At 40.6% G+C, this 15792-nt stretch overlaps 1 protein-coding gene across 1 annotated transcript in view; it reads right to left on the bottom strand.

Annotated features, from left to right (window-relative positions):
- Positions 1-338: 338 nt before the first annotated feature.
- KITLG (KIT ligand) overlaps positions 339-15792 on the bottom strand; it is a gene marked incomplete at its 5' end in the record, with an annotated part of 57265 nt that continues 41811 nt past the window's right edge. The window contains 4 exon segments of the mRNA NM_001319799.1: positions 339-356; positions 9427-9503; positions 10478-10545; positions 11484-11593. Coding sequence (NP_001306728.1) covers positions 9464-9503; positions 10478-10545; positions 11484-11593 — 218 coding nt within the window.

The raw sequence follows: 15792 nt of genomic DNA, 5'->3' as shown, positions 1-15792 counted from the left end.
ACTGTAACATAAAGCTATGTGGTTTTTTCAGCAGTTAGATGCTTCTGGAGGCATGCAAAATTGTATATGCAATCTGGGACACGTGCTTTCTCTCCCAATATCAGTTTGCAAGTTCTAATTGAGACCACAACTCCCTGTAGGTCCTTAAAATAGAGTCCCGCTCCATACAAGTTCTTCTTTATAGATGATTAATTCAGTGCCAGTTTCACAGTAAAACACTTTGTTCCAATTTCTCAATCATCCATAGAGAGTCATGGGTAGCAAGAACAGATAAAGATGCGGTCTGTCACTCCAGACAGAATAGGAATTTGTTTAAAGCTGCTTCATTTATGAAGCAAACATGAACTGTTACCCGCCTAGAGAAGAAAGGAAAAGAGAGAAATTATACAGCATATCTGCTTTCTGCCTTCTTTTCATTCTCAGTAGCTAACTTCATGTGCCTACAGGATGAGTACTAGATTTACAATGTATGCTTCACAGCCTACCGTAACTTGACAAATATTTTCCTAGATATTAGTGATCACTCTCTGATCTCTCTAGTAACATTTTACAAAATCGGAAATGATCTTTTTATTTAGTATGTCTTCCCATTAGAATGTAAGCCCTCTGAGGACATGGAGTTTTGTTGATCTTTTTCACTGCTGTATTCCAACAACTACAGTGCCTGGTACAAAATCCATACAGTTATCCCCTGCTTTTTCCAAGTTCCCTTTACTTTGCTTTTACAAAAGACCTACATTAGTACCTGTTTTCAACACACGACAGAAATCTCAAGAGGATTTTTGCTTCTCTGAAAAAAGGCAAAAAGTGACAAAGCATTCAGGGTTTGTTTTGCAATAAGCCTATCAGTAAGTGTGCAGCCCCATCAGTAAGAGTGGCACTGCCAAGTTCTTTCCCCGGAACTACACTTAGAATCTCAGCATAAAGTTCCTCTATCTTTGAACTGCATCTATAAGCATCTGTGCTTCACCTCAATTTATTTTGTGCATCCTGTTAGATGTGTCCTAAGATGATTGCTTCTTTGCTTTAAGCCATTTTGGTTTAAGAAAGGTTTCATAGGAATGCTCTGCTCTTGAATAGTGCTGGAGTGGTCTGTTTTTGCATGCTCAGTCATGCCTGACTCTTGGTGAGCCCATGGACTCTATGTAGCTCACCAGGCTTCTCTGTCCATAGAATTTTCCAGGCAAGAATACTGGAGCGGGTTGCCATTTCCTCCTCCAGAGGATCTTCCAGACCCAGGGATTGAACCCATGTCTCCGGCATCTCTTGCATTGGTGGGCAGATTCTTTACCACTGAGCCACAAGGGAAGCCCCACTTATATTTGATAAATACGTCTTGAACATGGAGTGGATGAATGAATGCCCTGTGGCTTTCATATCCCCAGGCACACCACAGATTATTTATCTCCGTTTGTGATGAGAATTATCAATCTGTGTAACCGTGAACTTCTCTAACAAGGCTATGAAAAGGTTGTAGACAGGCAGTGAGGCATGAGGGACAGTGGTGGTGTCCGAGTGGAGAAGTGGAGTGGCATGAAATATATCAGGGATCCCACAAATGGCAGCCTCCCAGCCACTGAGCAGCACCAGGGTCTTGACTGCCTCCCCAGGTTCTAGCAATCACGTCTACCAACCAAGGAAAGAACAGCAGCAAGATCGCCAGTATACTGTGTGCCAAAAAAGAAACAAAGAAATCCTGTCACCACATTCTGACAAGGCCTCTGGGGAAGTTCATTTGGCCTCAGAGCAGCTTATTGTACTTGTTGAATCATGAAAGCCAGACTCTGTTCTAGCTTTTCAGTGCTGGGGTTAAACCGCTGAGCTACAGACTCAGCTTTCAGACTTTTCAACTTTTTATTATTATTTTAATTAATTGATTTATTTTTGGTTGTGCTAGGTCTTCATTGCTTTCTCTAGTTGTGGTGAGTGGGGGTTAGTCTTCATTGCAGGGCGAGGGCTTCTCATTGCGGTGGTTTCTTTTGTTGAGCAGCACAGGCTCTAGGCACGTGGGCTCAGGAGTTGTGCACTCGGGCTTAGTTGCTACATAGCATATGGAATCTTCCTGGACCAGAGATTGAATCTGCACTGGCAGGTGGATTCTTATCCGCTATGCCACCAGGGAAGTCCTGGATTTTTCAACTTTCAACTGAAGTGTTTGCACTTCCTTATCTTTTTTTTTTTTTTAATTATAGGCAGCATTTATATGTTATCTTTAGTCACAACCCCTAAATAAATGTGTATTTTGCATTTAATTTCTTTCCTGTGAAAAGTTACAGTGTTAGTCATTCTGCTGTGTCTGACTATGTATGACTCCCATGGAGTGTAGCCCACCAGGCTCCTCTGTTCATGGGATCTTCCAGGCAAGAATACTGGAGTGGGTTGCCATTCCCTTCTCCAGGGAATCTTCCCAACCCAGGGATGGAACCTGAGTCTCCTGCCTTGTAGGTGGATTATTTATCATCTGAGCCCCCAGAGAAGTCCCCTACTCTTTACCTATTTTTGTCCTTATTTATTAATCCGAAGAATCAGAGGTCACTGGTTTTAAAATGTTTGAGATCAATACACAGGCTATATTAAAAACTTTATGAGTGTATGAGTGTTTTTTCCAGTAATATACTAGATATATATAATCTCTAAATGTAATATTTTGTATATTCTCTAAATGTAATTTACTAAAAATATAAATATATAAAATGTAATCATATACTAAAAACTGTATTATATGACAATTTACCAAACTTTTAAAAATAGGAAAATTATATTTAGGAAAGCAGAATTAAATCCTGAAGGAAAAATTAACAGACATTAAGAGAAAATTTCAGAAAAACAAATTACCAAATTTAAAAAATAAAGCTTGGTTAGAAAAGCAGAAGGAACTAACAAAAGGCAAAAAAATACATATTTTTTTTGAAAGCTATGAAGAATTTGAAATTCTAAACTTAAGCAGAGAGAAACAAGAGAGAAGTCAGAAAGTCTTCTGACTTTGCCTTTGGATCATTTAGCAAAAAAAAAAAAAAAAACATTTAAAAGCCAACAACTGGTTTCCTATAGAACAAAACTACTATTTTTATAATGATACCCTGGATTCTTACAACAACCTCATGAAATAAACAGGGTGAGCATTATTATCCTTTCAGTTATATTTGAAAAACCTGGGGTCAAAAACAACTGACTTATCCAGGAACCTACAGCTGGTTAAGGTGCAGCTCAAGGTTTGAACCTAAGACTAATTCCTTCCAATACTCTGCATCACAATGTATCAGCAGAGAGCAAGCTCCAAAACCAAACCTTAGGAAATACATGGTAAAGAGTCACAGATCCGGCCCTTTGGTAACCAACCATTCCTGAGTCCTGTACATTAAATGTCTCCACATAACTTGCCCTCATCCCTATTCCAATTCTAGGATCTCCCTTCTTCTGTCTTAGCTCAGATCCACTGGAAACTTCCAAGTTGTGTTTCTTTTATAAATCTGCCAGCCTAATTATAATAAGAATTACTTTCTCCACTTACTATGCTGGGATAAGTCTACAAACACTGCTATCTGAGTATCTACAGACTTATGCTGTTTACCCCCAACCAAACTGGGCTTTCGCCATGATTATGCAGTCCTTCCCCTGAGGTCTCAATTAAAATTCTTTGTAGATGACTTCCCAATCCCAAATCTATTTCCATCCCTGACTGTTCACTGAAGTTCCAGTGCAGCATATTTGGCCACTGGTTAATAATTACTAACATCTCCTTCTCCCATTTTTTTCTAATGGTGCTAACATCTGGTTGGTCTTATAGGCTCTAAATCATCAAGAATCCATGTGCCAATGCAGGAGATGTGGGTTTGATTCCTGGGTCAGTAAGATCCTCTGAAGAAGGAAATGGCACTCTACTCCAGTATTCTTGCCTGGAAAATTTCATGGGCAGAGGGGCCTGGCAGACTACAGTCCATGGGGCCGCAAACAATCAGACTCGACTGAGCACATGCATCCCTGAGTGCTATAATATCAAGCCTTACATCCCATCAGGAACTAGGACTTGATTCTTTTACTGCTGTGTCTCCAAAATGGCCTATGCTTTCCTATTTCCATGGCTGTGACCCTAGCTCAAGTTGTCATTCTCTCACATCTGTTTGAAAATCCACTCCTAAGTGGACTTCCTGACTCCAGTTCACCATTCCCATTCATCCGGCCACATCAACATCTGATTACTTTCCTAAACCTCTGCTTTGATTGTATTACTCACATTTTTTCTAAACCCTCCAACAACTCCTTATGTGATTCAATAGTGTGTATGCCCTATATATTGGAATTCGGACCCTTTCACACTGATGTCCATCCTTTCTTAGCATTTAAACCCTCTATGTGTGATCTCCAGCTGTATAAACCCTTGAACACAGTCTGTACTTTTGGTCTTCTGATTTAGCTTATGCCATTTGCAGCACCTTCCCTACTGCCAGTAAAATTTTACCAACCATTTAAGACCTAGCTCAATACAAATGCCACCTCCATCACCTACACAGTGAAGCTTTTCTCCTAGTGCTTTCGCTCCCCTGTTATATAAAACAATTTTAATCAGTTCAGTCGCTTAGTCATGTCCAACTCTTTGCAACCTGATGGACTGCAGCATACCAGGCTTCCCTGTCCAACTCCCAGAGCTTGCTCATGTCCATCGAGGCAGTGATGCCATCCAAATGTCTCATCCTCTGTCGTCCCCTTCTCCTCCTGCCTTCAATCGTTCCCAGCATCAGGGTCTTTTCCAATGAGTCAGTTCTAAGACAACTGTATGTGGGTAGTGCAATTCTAAGGGATGCCGTCCATATCATTCATTATCTAGAGTTATGTTGAGGGTATATCCTTGGCAACCATATACAATGGTTTGACCTTTGATTCTTTACTACATTTCTCTGTCAGCTCCTTCTGTTGATTTTTAACCAACACCTCCTTTGGTGCTTTAAAAAATAGATTATTTATACATATGTCTTATCTCCTTTTGTAGGCCATAAGCAATCTGAGGACAGAACTAGGTTATAGTAAGTTTTGCTATACTAGAGCTTGTTGGTATCACACTTGTGGTTAGAATGAAGAGGAATATGTTTTATGATCTACTCTACTTCTCTCTCCTAAACTGTGCTACAGGCAACCTAATAAGTGAAAAATTCTAGGATGTCACATATGAATCCTTGTCATCAGCTAGTTGACTAAATACATTTTTAACTTTTCAGAGATAATTTCACATTTGATGTCAAATAATCGCAGCTTTAGTATATTTTGTCCTAGAGGCAACTTCTTTTTCTTTCTGGTTCATTATCTATATCCTTTCCCTGTATTTAAAATATCAAACCCTCCTCTTCATTTTCCAGTTATAGGTTGGAGATCTAACTATTCCATTTGTTTTTAGTTCTAGCGTTCCAATATTTGTCCTGGTTTAATTTGTTTTAGTTCAGGGAGAAATCTTTGCTACAAACCTAAGTCATTCCTTATATTTTCCCTTTTTTTGTTAACCAAGAAAATTTCTATAATACAAATTATATCCAATTTTTAAAATATATAATTACAACTTCACATTTCATTTCTATTTTGATACTTTTTACTATGGTTATTCTTATTTCTTGAAAGACTTCCTCGCCTACCATGCCACAGCCTATTCTCCTTCCACCATATCCCTTTTCCCAAATTATATTCAAATTTCCTTGGCAGGTTTTAACCTCTATTGTTACAGAGAACAAAGCTTTCTTTATGTAGTGGGTGCTCAATAAATGGTCACAAATGATACATTCACGTTTTGACTTTGGGGTTTGCAGATTCATGATAATGAGCTGCTTTTTACTTCCTTTTATATCTATCTTTCCCTCAACATTTGATTGTTAATTACTTCTACCTACACACATCTGTTTTTACTAAATAAATAAAATTTATTCTCACATTATTGCAATTCTTTGATGTAATCATTCATCTCTTCATTTATTCAACAGATACAGTCATCATTACTTGCATGTGCATAGTATAAACTATATAGCTTAGTGGGATTCCATAAAGAAATTCAGAAATGAGTCCTGTCCTCTCAGAGCTTATGGTTTATAAGAGGACACAAAAAGTGTATGTAAGTAAATGTGATGCCTTCCTAATTTATTAGTATGGTATGAAATGTAATATGAAATATAATTGTGTGTGCATGCTCAGTCGGGTCCCACTTTTTGCAACCCCAAGGACTGTAGCCTGCCAGGCTCCTCAGTCCCTGGGATCTGCCAGGCAAGAATACTGGAGTGGGCTGTCATTTCCTCCTCCAGAGGATCTTCCTGGCCCAGGGATTGAGCCTATACCTCCTGTGTCTACTACATTGGCACGTGGATTTCTTCACCACTGAGCCACCTGGGAAATCATAGAGATTACTTTCATTTGGAAAGTCAGCTTTTCAGAGGGGATGGTTTCTGACCTGAGCCTTGAGAGAGCTTTGCCAAGATGATGATGAGTAAGGTCATCTGCTGCTAAGTTGCTTCGGTTGTATCCGACTCTATGCAACCCCATAGACGGCAGTCCACCAGGCTCCCCCGTCCCTGGGATTCTCCAGACAAGAACACTGGAGTGGGTTGCCATTTCCTTCTCCAATGAATGAAAGTGAAAAGTGAAAGTGAAGTCGCTCAGTTGTGTCCGACTCCTAGCGACCCCATGGACTGCAGCCTACCAGGCTCCTCCGTCCATGGGGTTTTCCAGGCAAGAGTACTGGAGTGGGGTGCCATTGTCTTCTCCGGTAAGGTCATCTATTTCACACCAACTCCTCAATTATTATGTGATGAGTTTATTTCTAAACAATCTGGGGCTTCTTTAACCTGCTTCATTTTCATTCATTTAATTATATGAGTAATATTTCAGATTCCAAGAAAATAAGTTAGCTGTTTCCTATATGACCATCTTCCCCTTGCTGTACACACTTTGCTGTCCTGACCAAAATCAGCAACTTAAACATACACATATAAGATAAAAATAACCTTACTGCACTTTTTAAAATATTGTTCATCTTACTTTATTGCAGTAAGAACACAACACAAGATCCACCCTCTGAACACATTTTTAAATACACAATATAGATTTTTTTTAGCTCTAAGCATTATCGTGTACAGCAGATCTCTAAAACATACTTATCTTGTAAAACAAAAAACCTTTTAAAAAAGGTCATTTCCTTACCACTTAGTAAGCTTTTCATTTAGGGTTTGTTTATTGCCCCAGTCACTCATTCAATAGACATTGACTAAGTGCCTACAATGCTTAGGCAACAAGTGGGGTGCTCATGAGGAGATACAGCAAGAACCAGACAGCCTTGGTTCCTGCCCTTGCGTGTCCTCTGACTGGTAGACATGTGTTAGTTGCTTGACTGCAGCCTTTAAAATGCCATCTTTTTTTTTCCCTCTTAGGCCAGTGCCCTGGGCTTTTCCATCAAAATCCATTCTCCAAATGTCACAGGACAAGTACCACAATTAAACACCACATGACCCATATGCCAAAACAGGATCCCAGTGATGCCATCCAAAAGCAAATCACAGAGGACATTACTTGAACCTTGAAGGTTCAATTAACCACTTCACGTGTGCTCGGTGGATGTTTGGCTTAAGGGAACTGAAACGGCAGATAGGGAAGAAGCAGTAGGTTAGTACTGGGATTCAAGGGCAGAAAAGTTAAGTTTTCAGGAATAACAATGATTTCAGCTTAGGGAATACTGGGTCTGAAAATAAAGAGAGTCAAGTGTTCCTTTACAGTATTTGATAGGAAACAGAATCTAGAGAGGGCTAGGATGGGAGCAGAAAAAAGAGAGGGTGCTATTCATGCCCCAGACATGGTGATCAAGGGCATGATTCAAGGTAAAAATGAAGTCTGCGTAATAGCAGGGTTAAAGTGTGAGAGGCATATGTGACATAATTACTATTATTATATGATGTTATTTTGGGTTGCTAAAAAATGGCGTTTGATAAAAAGTGAGTTCCTGGAGGAGACAAGAGACTCTGTGACCCACTTTCCCTGCAGAAGGTTCACTGTAGAGAGAAATCTCTGAATCTGGGACAAAAGGGAGAGCTGGAAGGACAGTGACATGAAAGTAGAGGGCGAAGCTCCCCAGAGACCGTGTTTGTAATAATCTGGGCAAATAAATGATCCTCCAACCATGAGGGGGTGCAAGGGAAGAAAGGAAGAGTTAGAAAAATGAAAGAACACTCATAACCCACTGGAATACATGGGAGTTCATGCTGCTGCTGCTGCTGCTAAGTCGCTTCAGTCATGTCCGACTCTGTGCGACCCCATAGACGGCAGCTCACCAGGCTCCCCCGTCCCTGGGATTCTCCAGACAGGAACACTGGAGTAGGTTGCCATTTCCTTCTCCAATGCATGAAAGTGAAAAGTGAAAGGGAAGTCGCTCAGTCGTGTCCTACTTAGCGACCCCATGGACTGCAGCCTACCAGGCTCCTCCATCCATGGGGTTTTCCAGGCAAGAGTACTGGAGTGGGGTGCCATTGCCTTCTCCATGGGAGTTCATGGGCAGAACAGAATTGATAGCCAGCTGGCAGCAGTACAATGGGAAGAGCATGCATGATGCTGGATCAGGTTAGTGCCATTCAGGGTGCTCCCTGCACCACATCTGCAACTTTTTTGGAAGCTAAAACAGGAGAGGGGAGAGGAGATGTAAAAAACAGTGCCCTCTAGTTATGTTCTCCTGGTTTCCCTTCTCCCTGTGCCCTCCACAGACCCACACAACCACCAACCTCAGGTATCCATCCCTGGCTTGTATTCAGTGCATCCGGGGTTCTGGACTGTGATGAGTCACAATGAGGACCAGTCATGTGGCAGGTGGCGCCTTACCTTGACACTTTCCCTCTCCTGACTATAAGGGATTTTGACCTTTACTCCTTTTCCTTAAAATAGCAGGGAAGTGTTTTTGGTTTTCACTTGATTGAGCATTTAACAAATGAGATACTTCTCCTATCATGTTATAGTAATCACACCTAATTGAAATTGGTTTTATTTATTCTTCTTCTCTTTTATTTTAATCCTACTTCACTCTAACCCTCTTATTTTCTGGCCTCAAAAATAAGAAGCACTCAGGAATTCCCTGGCATCCCAGTGGTTAGGACTCTGCACCTTCACTTCTGGGGATGTGGGTTCAATCTCTGGTTAGCAACCTAATATCCCACAAGCTGTACAGTGTGGCCAAAAAAAAAAAAAAAAAAAAAGGAAACACTTAACTGTTAATGTTTTGTATAACTCCTCTACAAGATGAATCCACTAATCTGGAATAACACTGCTTGCCTTTCAAAATTTGAGAATGCACAATTCAATGTAACAGTTTCAGCTGACATACTGACATCAGCTTGATAGAAGACAATAAATTCCGGCATCTAGGATGCTGGGTAGTTCCTGTTATATCTTTTAGCTTGAATTCTGAAAACTTACCAATGTACGAAAGTAACAGTGTTGATAGAAGCCACAATTACACTTCTTGAAACTCTCTCTCTTTCTCTTGCAACATACTGAAAACCAAGAAACATACTTATTTGCTTTAAGATAGATTCTGAAGTATACCATGATCTGGGCATTGTAAAGGGCAGTTTTTACTTTTCTATAAATACAGGAGCAAAAAGCTTGCAAAATTGGGTGGGAAGTTTACTTTCATAATATTACTATAGGGAGGACTTCAACACAGCCTCCTCAAGTAGTTAAAAAATTCTCTACGCATATGAATCATATACAGAAAATGCTTATATGTGCTTAATATGTGAATGTGTACACATGCAACATGATATAAGAGAAAATAACATGCCAAATGGAAAAACCATAACTGGATGTAAAGTCAAAGTATTGGTCCTGGGCAGCATGTGGTAAGAGTAAAACAGTGATCAGAAGTCAACTATCATAAGTGGAAAGGTATCTTAAATTTTGTATCTGGCTTTAAAAAAATACTGAGTAAGTTGAGATAAGTTAAAGGCTCCAAAAGCCAGAGTGAGGTCTAATATATGAAGTGTGAAAGAGAAAATCACTGAAAATATCTTGACTAGGAGGTGATATCAAGAATGGGGTTTACAGAAGGAGACAAAGGTAGAATTTAGAAGGGCCGAGGAAGGTTCTGTGGCAGCAACTCAGACGAGATGAAAATAATGACTGCCGCTAAAGCAGGAGCTCAGCATGTCTCAGCTATAGTGTGTAAAAGAGGAGGGTAGACGTGCCTCCCGAGCTCCATGACCAGGAACATGATGAGCAAGATTCTGCTGCTTATAGAAAAGAGAGAGCATACCCTAAGAAGGGTCAGGAAGACAATTGTGTGAAGGTATTTCACAGGTAAGTGGAGATGTGGGACTGGGGAGAGAATGAATGGGAGATCAGAAATGGAGCTAAAGCTGCCATCATGAGGGTGAAACACTTCTTAAAAGATGCTACGAGCACATGCATGGCATGAAAAGTGGCGAGGTCAACCTTACTGATGAACATATTTCGTAAAATGAAATACCTTATTTCATTATCCTCTTCATTAATCTGTCTGTTTTCAACTGTCCTTGTAAGATTTGGTTGTTTCTTCTGGGAAAAGAACAATGATATGTATTGTAAAATTATCATGTCCTATTTAAGAGGTAAATAGTCTCCACTTCTATGTTTTCATCAGCAGGCAGCCTATGAAAATACTTTTGCAGTAAGAAATTATGAAAAATGCATGGTATTATCACTCAAAAGGTTTAGGATGTTGGAGATGAAAGAGTAGTAAAGAAACTGAAAGATTTAAATAGTAATCAAATTAAAAAGACATTTCAAAAAGTTGACTTGCAATCATTTAGCACATTTAAAAATTTCAGACAGGTTTCAATGAGAAGAGAACGTAAGAGTAGAAATCCAAAATAGCATATCATACAAACGGCATTTCTAGCTAATTTTAACCACATCATATATTTATTCATTTTTATATTTAGTTCAACTAAAAAGGAAAAGGCATGGCACCCCACTCCAGTACTCTTGCCTGGAAAATCCCATGGACGGAGGAGCCTGGTGGGCTACAGTCCATGGGGTCGCGAAGAGTCAGACACGACTGAGCGACTTCACTTTCACTTTTCACTTTCGTGCATTGGAGAAGGCACTGGCAACCCACTCCAGTGTTCTTGCCTGGAGAATCCCAGGGACGAGGGAGCCTGGTGGGCTGCCGTCTATGGGGTCGCACAGAGTCAGACACGACTGAAGCGACTTAGCAGCAGCAGCAGAATAATAAAACCAGTTTTCATTTTCTTAAGTATGCATTCTCAGTTAGAGGAGTGGTCTTCAAAACATGAGGAGGAATGGGGGAACCTTTCAAAGGTTTATATTCTGTGGAGGCTATAAGTGAAGACATATCCTGTCTTACTGTTTTCTTGGTGGGATCCTTTCTTAGAAAAGGGCAGTTTGTTAATCATTTATGTAATGTAGTATGAGCAAATAAATATGTAAAGTTTTTGATTAAGGGGGAAAAAAAAAAGAATAACAGCACTTACCTTCCAGTAAAAGGCCCCAAAAGCAAACCCGATCACAAGAGAAAAGAACGCTGGCAATGCTACGGCTGCCCACTGTAGGCTGGAATCTTCAATGGAATTTGAGGCCTTCCCTGTAATTTAAACAGTGCAGTGGTGAACACCACAGACCCACACCCATGCCAGAGGTTTTGCTCTTAATGCTGTGGTTGTTCCCAACTGTTTCTGAAATATACTCTGGACCTATCATCTGTTTAAAGTATTTAACATGCTGATTTTTCCACTTTCAATACAAGTTCATGTCGTTTCTGACAGATATAAGGTGAAAAAGAAACCCCACAGACAAAAGGCTGTCTGACTTGGTTAATGTGGACCCATGTGGAACGCAGATAACATCTACCTGAAAATGATTTCTATCTAATCAAGCAAATCCATCTTCTATGCCTTTATCTTCTAATACCTTTTCACTTTTTTACACATCACCTCTTGCCAAGAAAAGTTAAAGATGACATTCTGCATCCCGATCAAGGTCTCGATGAATCAAGCTATGTCTGGCCTGCCTCAAATTTTAAGTTAACATCTGCACATTATGCTTAGGGTATTTTCAGGGACCTCAAGCTTAGAATTGCGGTGTCTCTTCATTGCATCGTCACTTGGCATTTACTGGATACCGAGCAATGCTTTGCATTGTGCTATGGACTAAAGGTTTCACTTTTTCAGACTTTCTATGTTACAAAGCCAGAGATGACTGAACAGGGAAGAATGGCTGGAAACGCCAGTGTCTCCCCTTGGGACACCTCCCTGCATCCTGCTTTGATCTTCCTTGATAAGCAGAATGATTCAGGAATTAAACAACAAAACTCCCCTAAGGGTCTCTTGCTCCCATCACAAAACTTAGCACTTTGACAGATTTTTCCTCTCTGTCTCCTTACAAGAAACAGCTTCCTTGTTTGAGAACATGGACACGTGTATGCCAACTTGTAAGAGTTAAACTTTCAGTTCTCTTTGGAAGATGTAATACATTTATAAACTATATACTTTCAGCCATTATATGATCAAAATGTAAGCCAATTAAGTAAAAGTGACTGACTTGGGCTATGATATTTTGCAATGATACTTGGGTTACTGTGTCAGCCTACACTCACCTATTTAATATTAAGTACCTAAAGTACATGATCTAAAAGAATCAAAGCGCTGTATGTGTATCAGCATTTAAGAGGGAAAAATTAACTCATAGATTTAACCTGAGAGGCAAGAAACAAATCTTATCTATTGTCGTGAGAATAGGAATTGCCCGTTTCCCTACCATTTGTAAACTTGGAACAGGAAACTCATTAATTCTATGATTTTTATGTTTCCAAAGAGGTTCTCATAATAGTAAGTTTGGGTGTGTGCTGGGGCAGCACAGGGGGAACATAGTGAGTCATGTGCCCCTTATCCTTGAAGGAGATTGAGTAAAGAACTGGACTCTTCCGTTCGTGTAACTATGAATCACTTCCTAAGACCAGACGGACAGATGTTTTGGCCAACCCCACGGGAAATATGTTTTAGGCATCTTAAAGCTCTTGATGAAAGTAAAAAAGGAGAGTGAAAACCTTGGCTTAAAGCTCAACATTCAGAAAACTAAGATCATGGCATCTGGTCCCATCACTTCATGGGAAATAGATGGGGAAACAGTGGAAACAGTGTCAGACTTTATTTTTGGGGGGCTTCAAAATAACTGCAGATGGTGACTGCAGCCATGAAATTAAAAGACACTTACTCCTTGGAAGGAAAGTTATGACCAAGCTAGATAGCATATTGAAATGCAGAGATATTACTTTGCCAACAAAGGTCCGTCTAGTCAAGGCTATGGTTCTTCCAGTGGTCATGTTTGGATGTGAGAGTTGGACTGTGAAGAAAGCTGAGCGCCGAAGAATTGATGCTTTTGAACTGTGGTGTTGGAGAAGACTCTTGAGAGTCCCTTGGACTGCAAGGAGATCCAACCAGTCCATTCTGAAGGAGATCAGCCTTGGGATTTCTTTGGAAGGAATGATGCTGAAGCTGAAACTCCCATACTTTGGCCACCTCATGCGAAGAGTTGACTCATTGGAAAAGTCTCTGATGCTGGGAGGGATTGGGGACAGGAGAAAGGGACGACAGAGGATGAGATGGCTGGATGGCATCACTAACTCAATGGACGTGAGTCTGAGTCAACTCTGGGAGTTGCTGATGGACAGGGAGCCCTGGCATGCTGCGATTCATGGGGTCGCAAAGAGTCGGACACGGCTAAGCAACTGAACTGAACTGAACTGAAAGCTCAACATGAATTCTATCACCAAAATAAGCCTGAGTTATAAAATGGGATTTGGCATAATTGAAGTAACACTATTATTACAATAATACAACCATTTTAAGGGTTATATAAGATTACATGTGCTTGTCTCAGATTTTGCTACTATTTATAAAAGTGATCTCTATGAGGAAATGTGCTTGGGGTTACAGGCAATTCTGACCATTTTAGAAATGTTTGTATCACTATTGGTAAATAATTTGGATATTTGTGTTTGTATTCCAGTGACATGTTCGAATTCCCATTGATGGCCAACCCACTACGACCCACACTGTCTATTTTGATTGCTGGCATGTGATTATGATTTGGCCAAGTGACATATCCAGACATATACAGAGAACAAAGGAAGCTATAAATATTTTGTCCCCAGACTCCAATGGAAAACTAACTAGTGGGGATGGTGCTATGGAGAACTCCATTACCTATGTTTGAGCAGCCAGATGCCCCAGAGTCAAGGCAGCTAGACATCTGTTCTTCCTGTTCTATCCAAAGGCCGAATCTTGAATTGTTATTAGTCAGACCAGAGGAAAGACCACACCCACCAGCAGTAAGCCGAAGGAACTTATTACAGAGTGAGATGCTCTGGGATTCCCCACTCTAAATCTTTCTCAGCTAGGAGGACAGCCCCCAGGGGAGGTGTTGCAAATAAAGCCAAGCTGGAGGAGAGACTAAAGAAAGCACACCTAGCTCTCGCAGAACACTGTGACTTGTTAACCAAAGTCCTACCCCTAGGACTGTGGCCCTGAACAAAGTTCTGGAATTTGACTAACACCTAGCACCAGTCCTCCTGTATGAGAGAGAAAAGGAGATAGACAGGAGGTGGTCAGATCCACAGGAGCTGACTTCACTTTCTACAGAGGTGTCACTTCCTTATTTCTTCTCTTAATGTAAATGGCTTCACAGCTAGGCCTTGGGTTCTCTTCAGTGATTCTGCCATCCCTCTTCCAGGAGAGAAAATCTACTTTATTAGAAGAGGCTTTGCTTATATCTCCAAGGCATGATTCCCAATACTTGCTACAGTTGCTATCCACCAGGGGTCAATGAGATCTGAATTATGTGCCTCAAGAGCCAATGAAGGGCGTGCATGTGTGCTAAGTCACTTCAATTGTGTCTGACCCTTGCGACCCCATGGACTGTAGCCCACCAGGCTCCTGTGTCCATGGAATTCTCCAGGCAAGAATACTAGAGTGGATTGCCATTTCCTATTCCAGGGATCCCAACCCAGGGATCAAAACTGTCCGTCTCCTGCATTGGAAGGGGCATTCTCTTCCACTAGTGCCACCTGGGAAGCACAAATGAAGGGTATTGGGTCCAAAGCGTTGCTTTTATATAAAAATGCCTCTAAGTTTATGGGGGTAGGGGAGCTCATCTGGACAGGATTTGAGTAATCCTGAATTCCTGAGTTCTTCTCTTATTAGCTGTTTTCATTATTATGAAAACCGTCCGGTGTTCAAAATTGGTGGGAACTGATTTGTGTGGTTTGACTAATAATGCTGGACATCTGCACAAAGACCACAAAAACCTGTGCTACAATTCTGCTGAATTTCTTTGTAGAGTGAGTCTGCTTATGGGCACCATGCCCAGGAATATGTCCCTCTTCTCGGTCCTTAGAAAACATGCAACTCAGTACTCTCCCTTGATTCAGAGCTCACCACAAGCTCACAACTTACTGATCCAGCCTCGCTGCCTCTAATTGTTCTAATAATTCTGGATGAACATGTACTATACATCAGCCACAGTGCTAAGTACACATGTGCTAACTCATTTAAAACTCACAGAAAACTTATGAAGGAAAGATTATCAACCTCCATTTGATTGAGGAGTCCAGAGCGATTAAAACACTTGCCCAAGATCACACAGCTAGCCAAGCAAGGGCTAGAGCTGGGCAGTGTCTTTCTAGAAGATGTGTAAGGTAATGTCAAAGTAAGGATCTTCTCTCTATCATTTCAATATACTGTCTGTAAGGATCACAAACTTAAACATTTTTAAAACACACTTTGC

The sequence above is a fragment of the Bubalus bubalis genome, chromosome 4 (assembly GCF_019923935.1).
Source record: "Bubalus bubalis isolate 160015118507 breed Murrah chromosome 4, NDDB_SH_1, whole genome shotgun sequence".
Lineage (NCBI taxonomy): Eukaryota > Metazoa > Chordata > Mammalia > Artiodactyla > Bovidae > Bubalus > Bubalus bubalis.
This window is presented reverse-complemented; position numbering and strand designations above follow the sequence as displayed.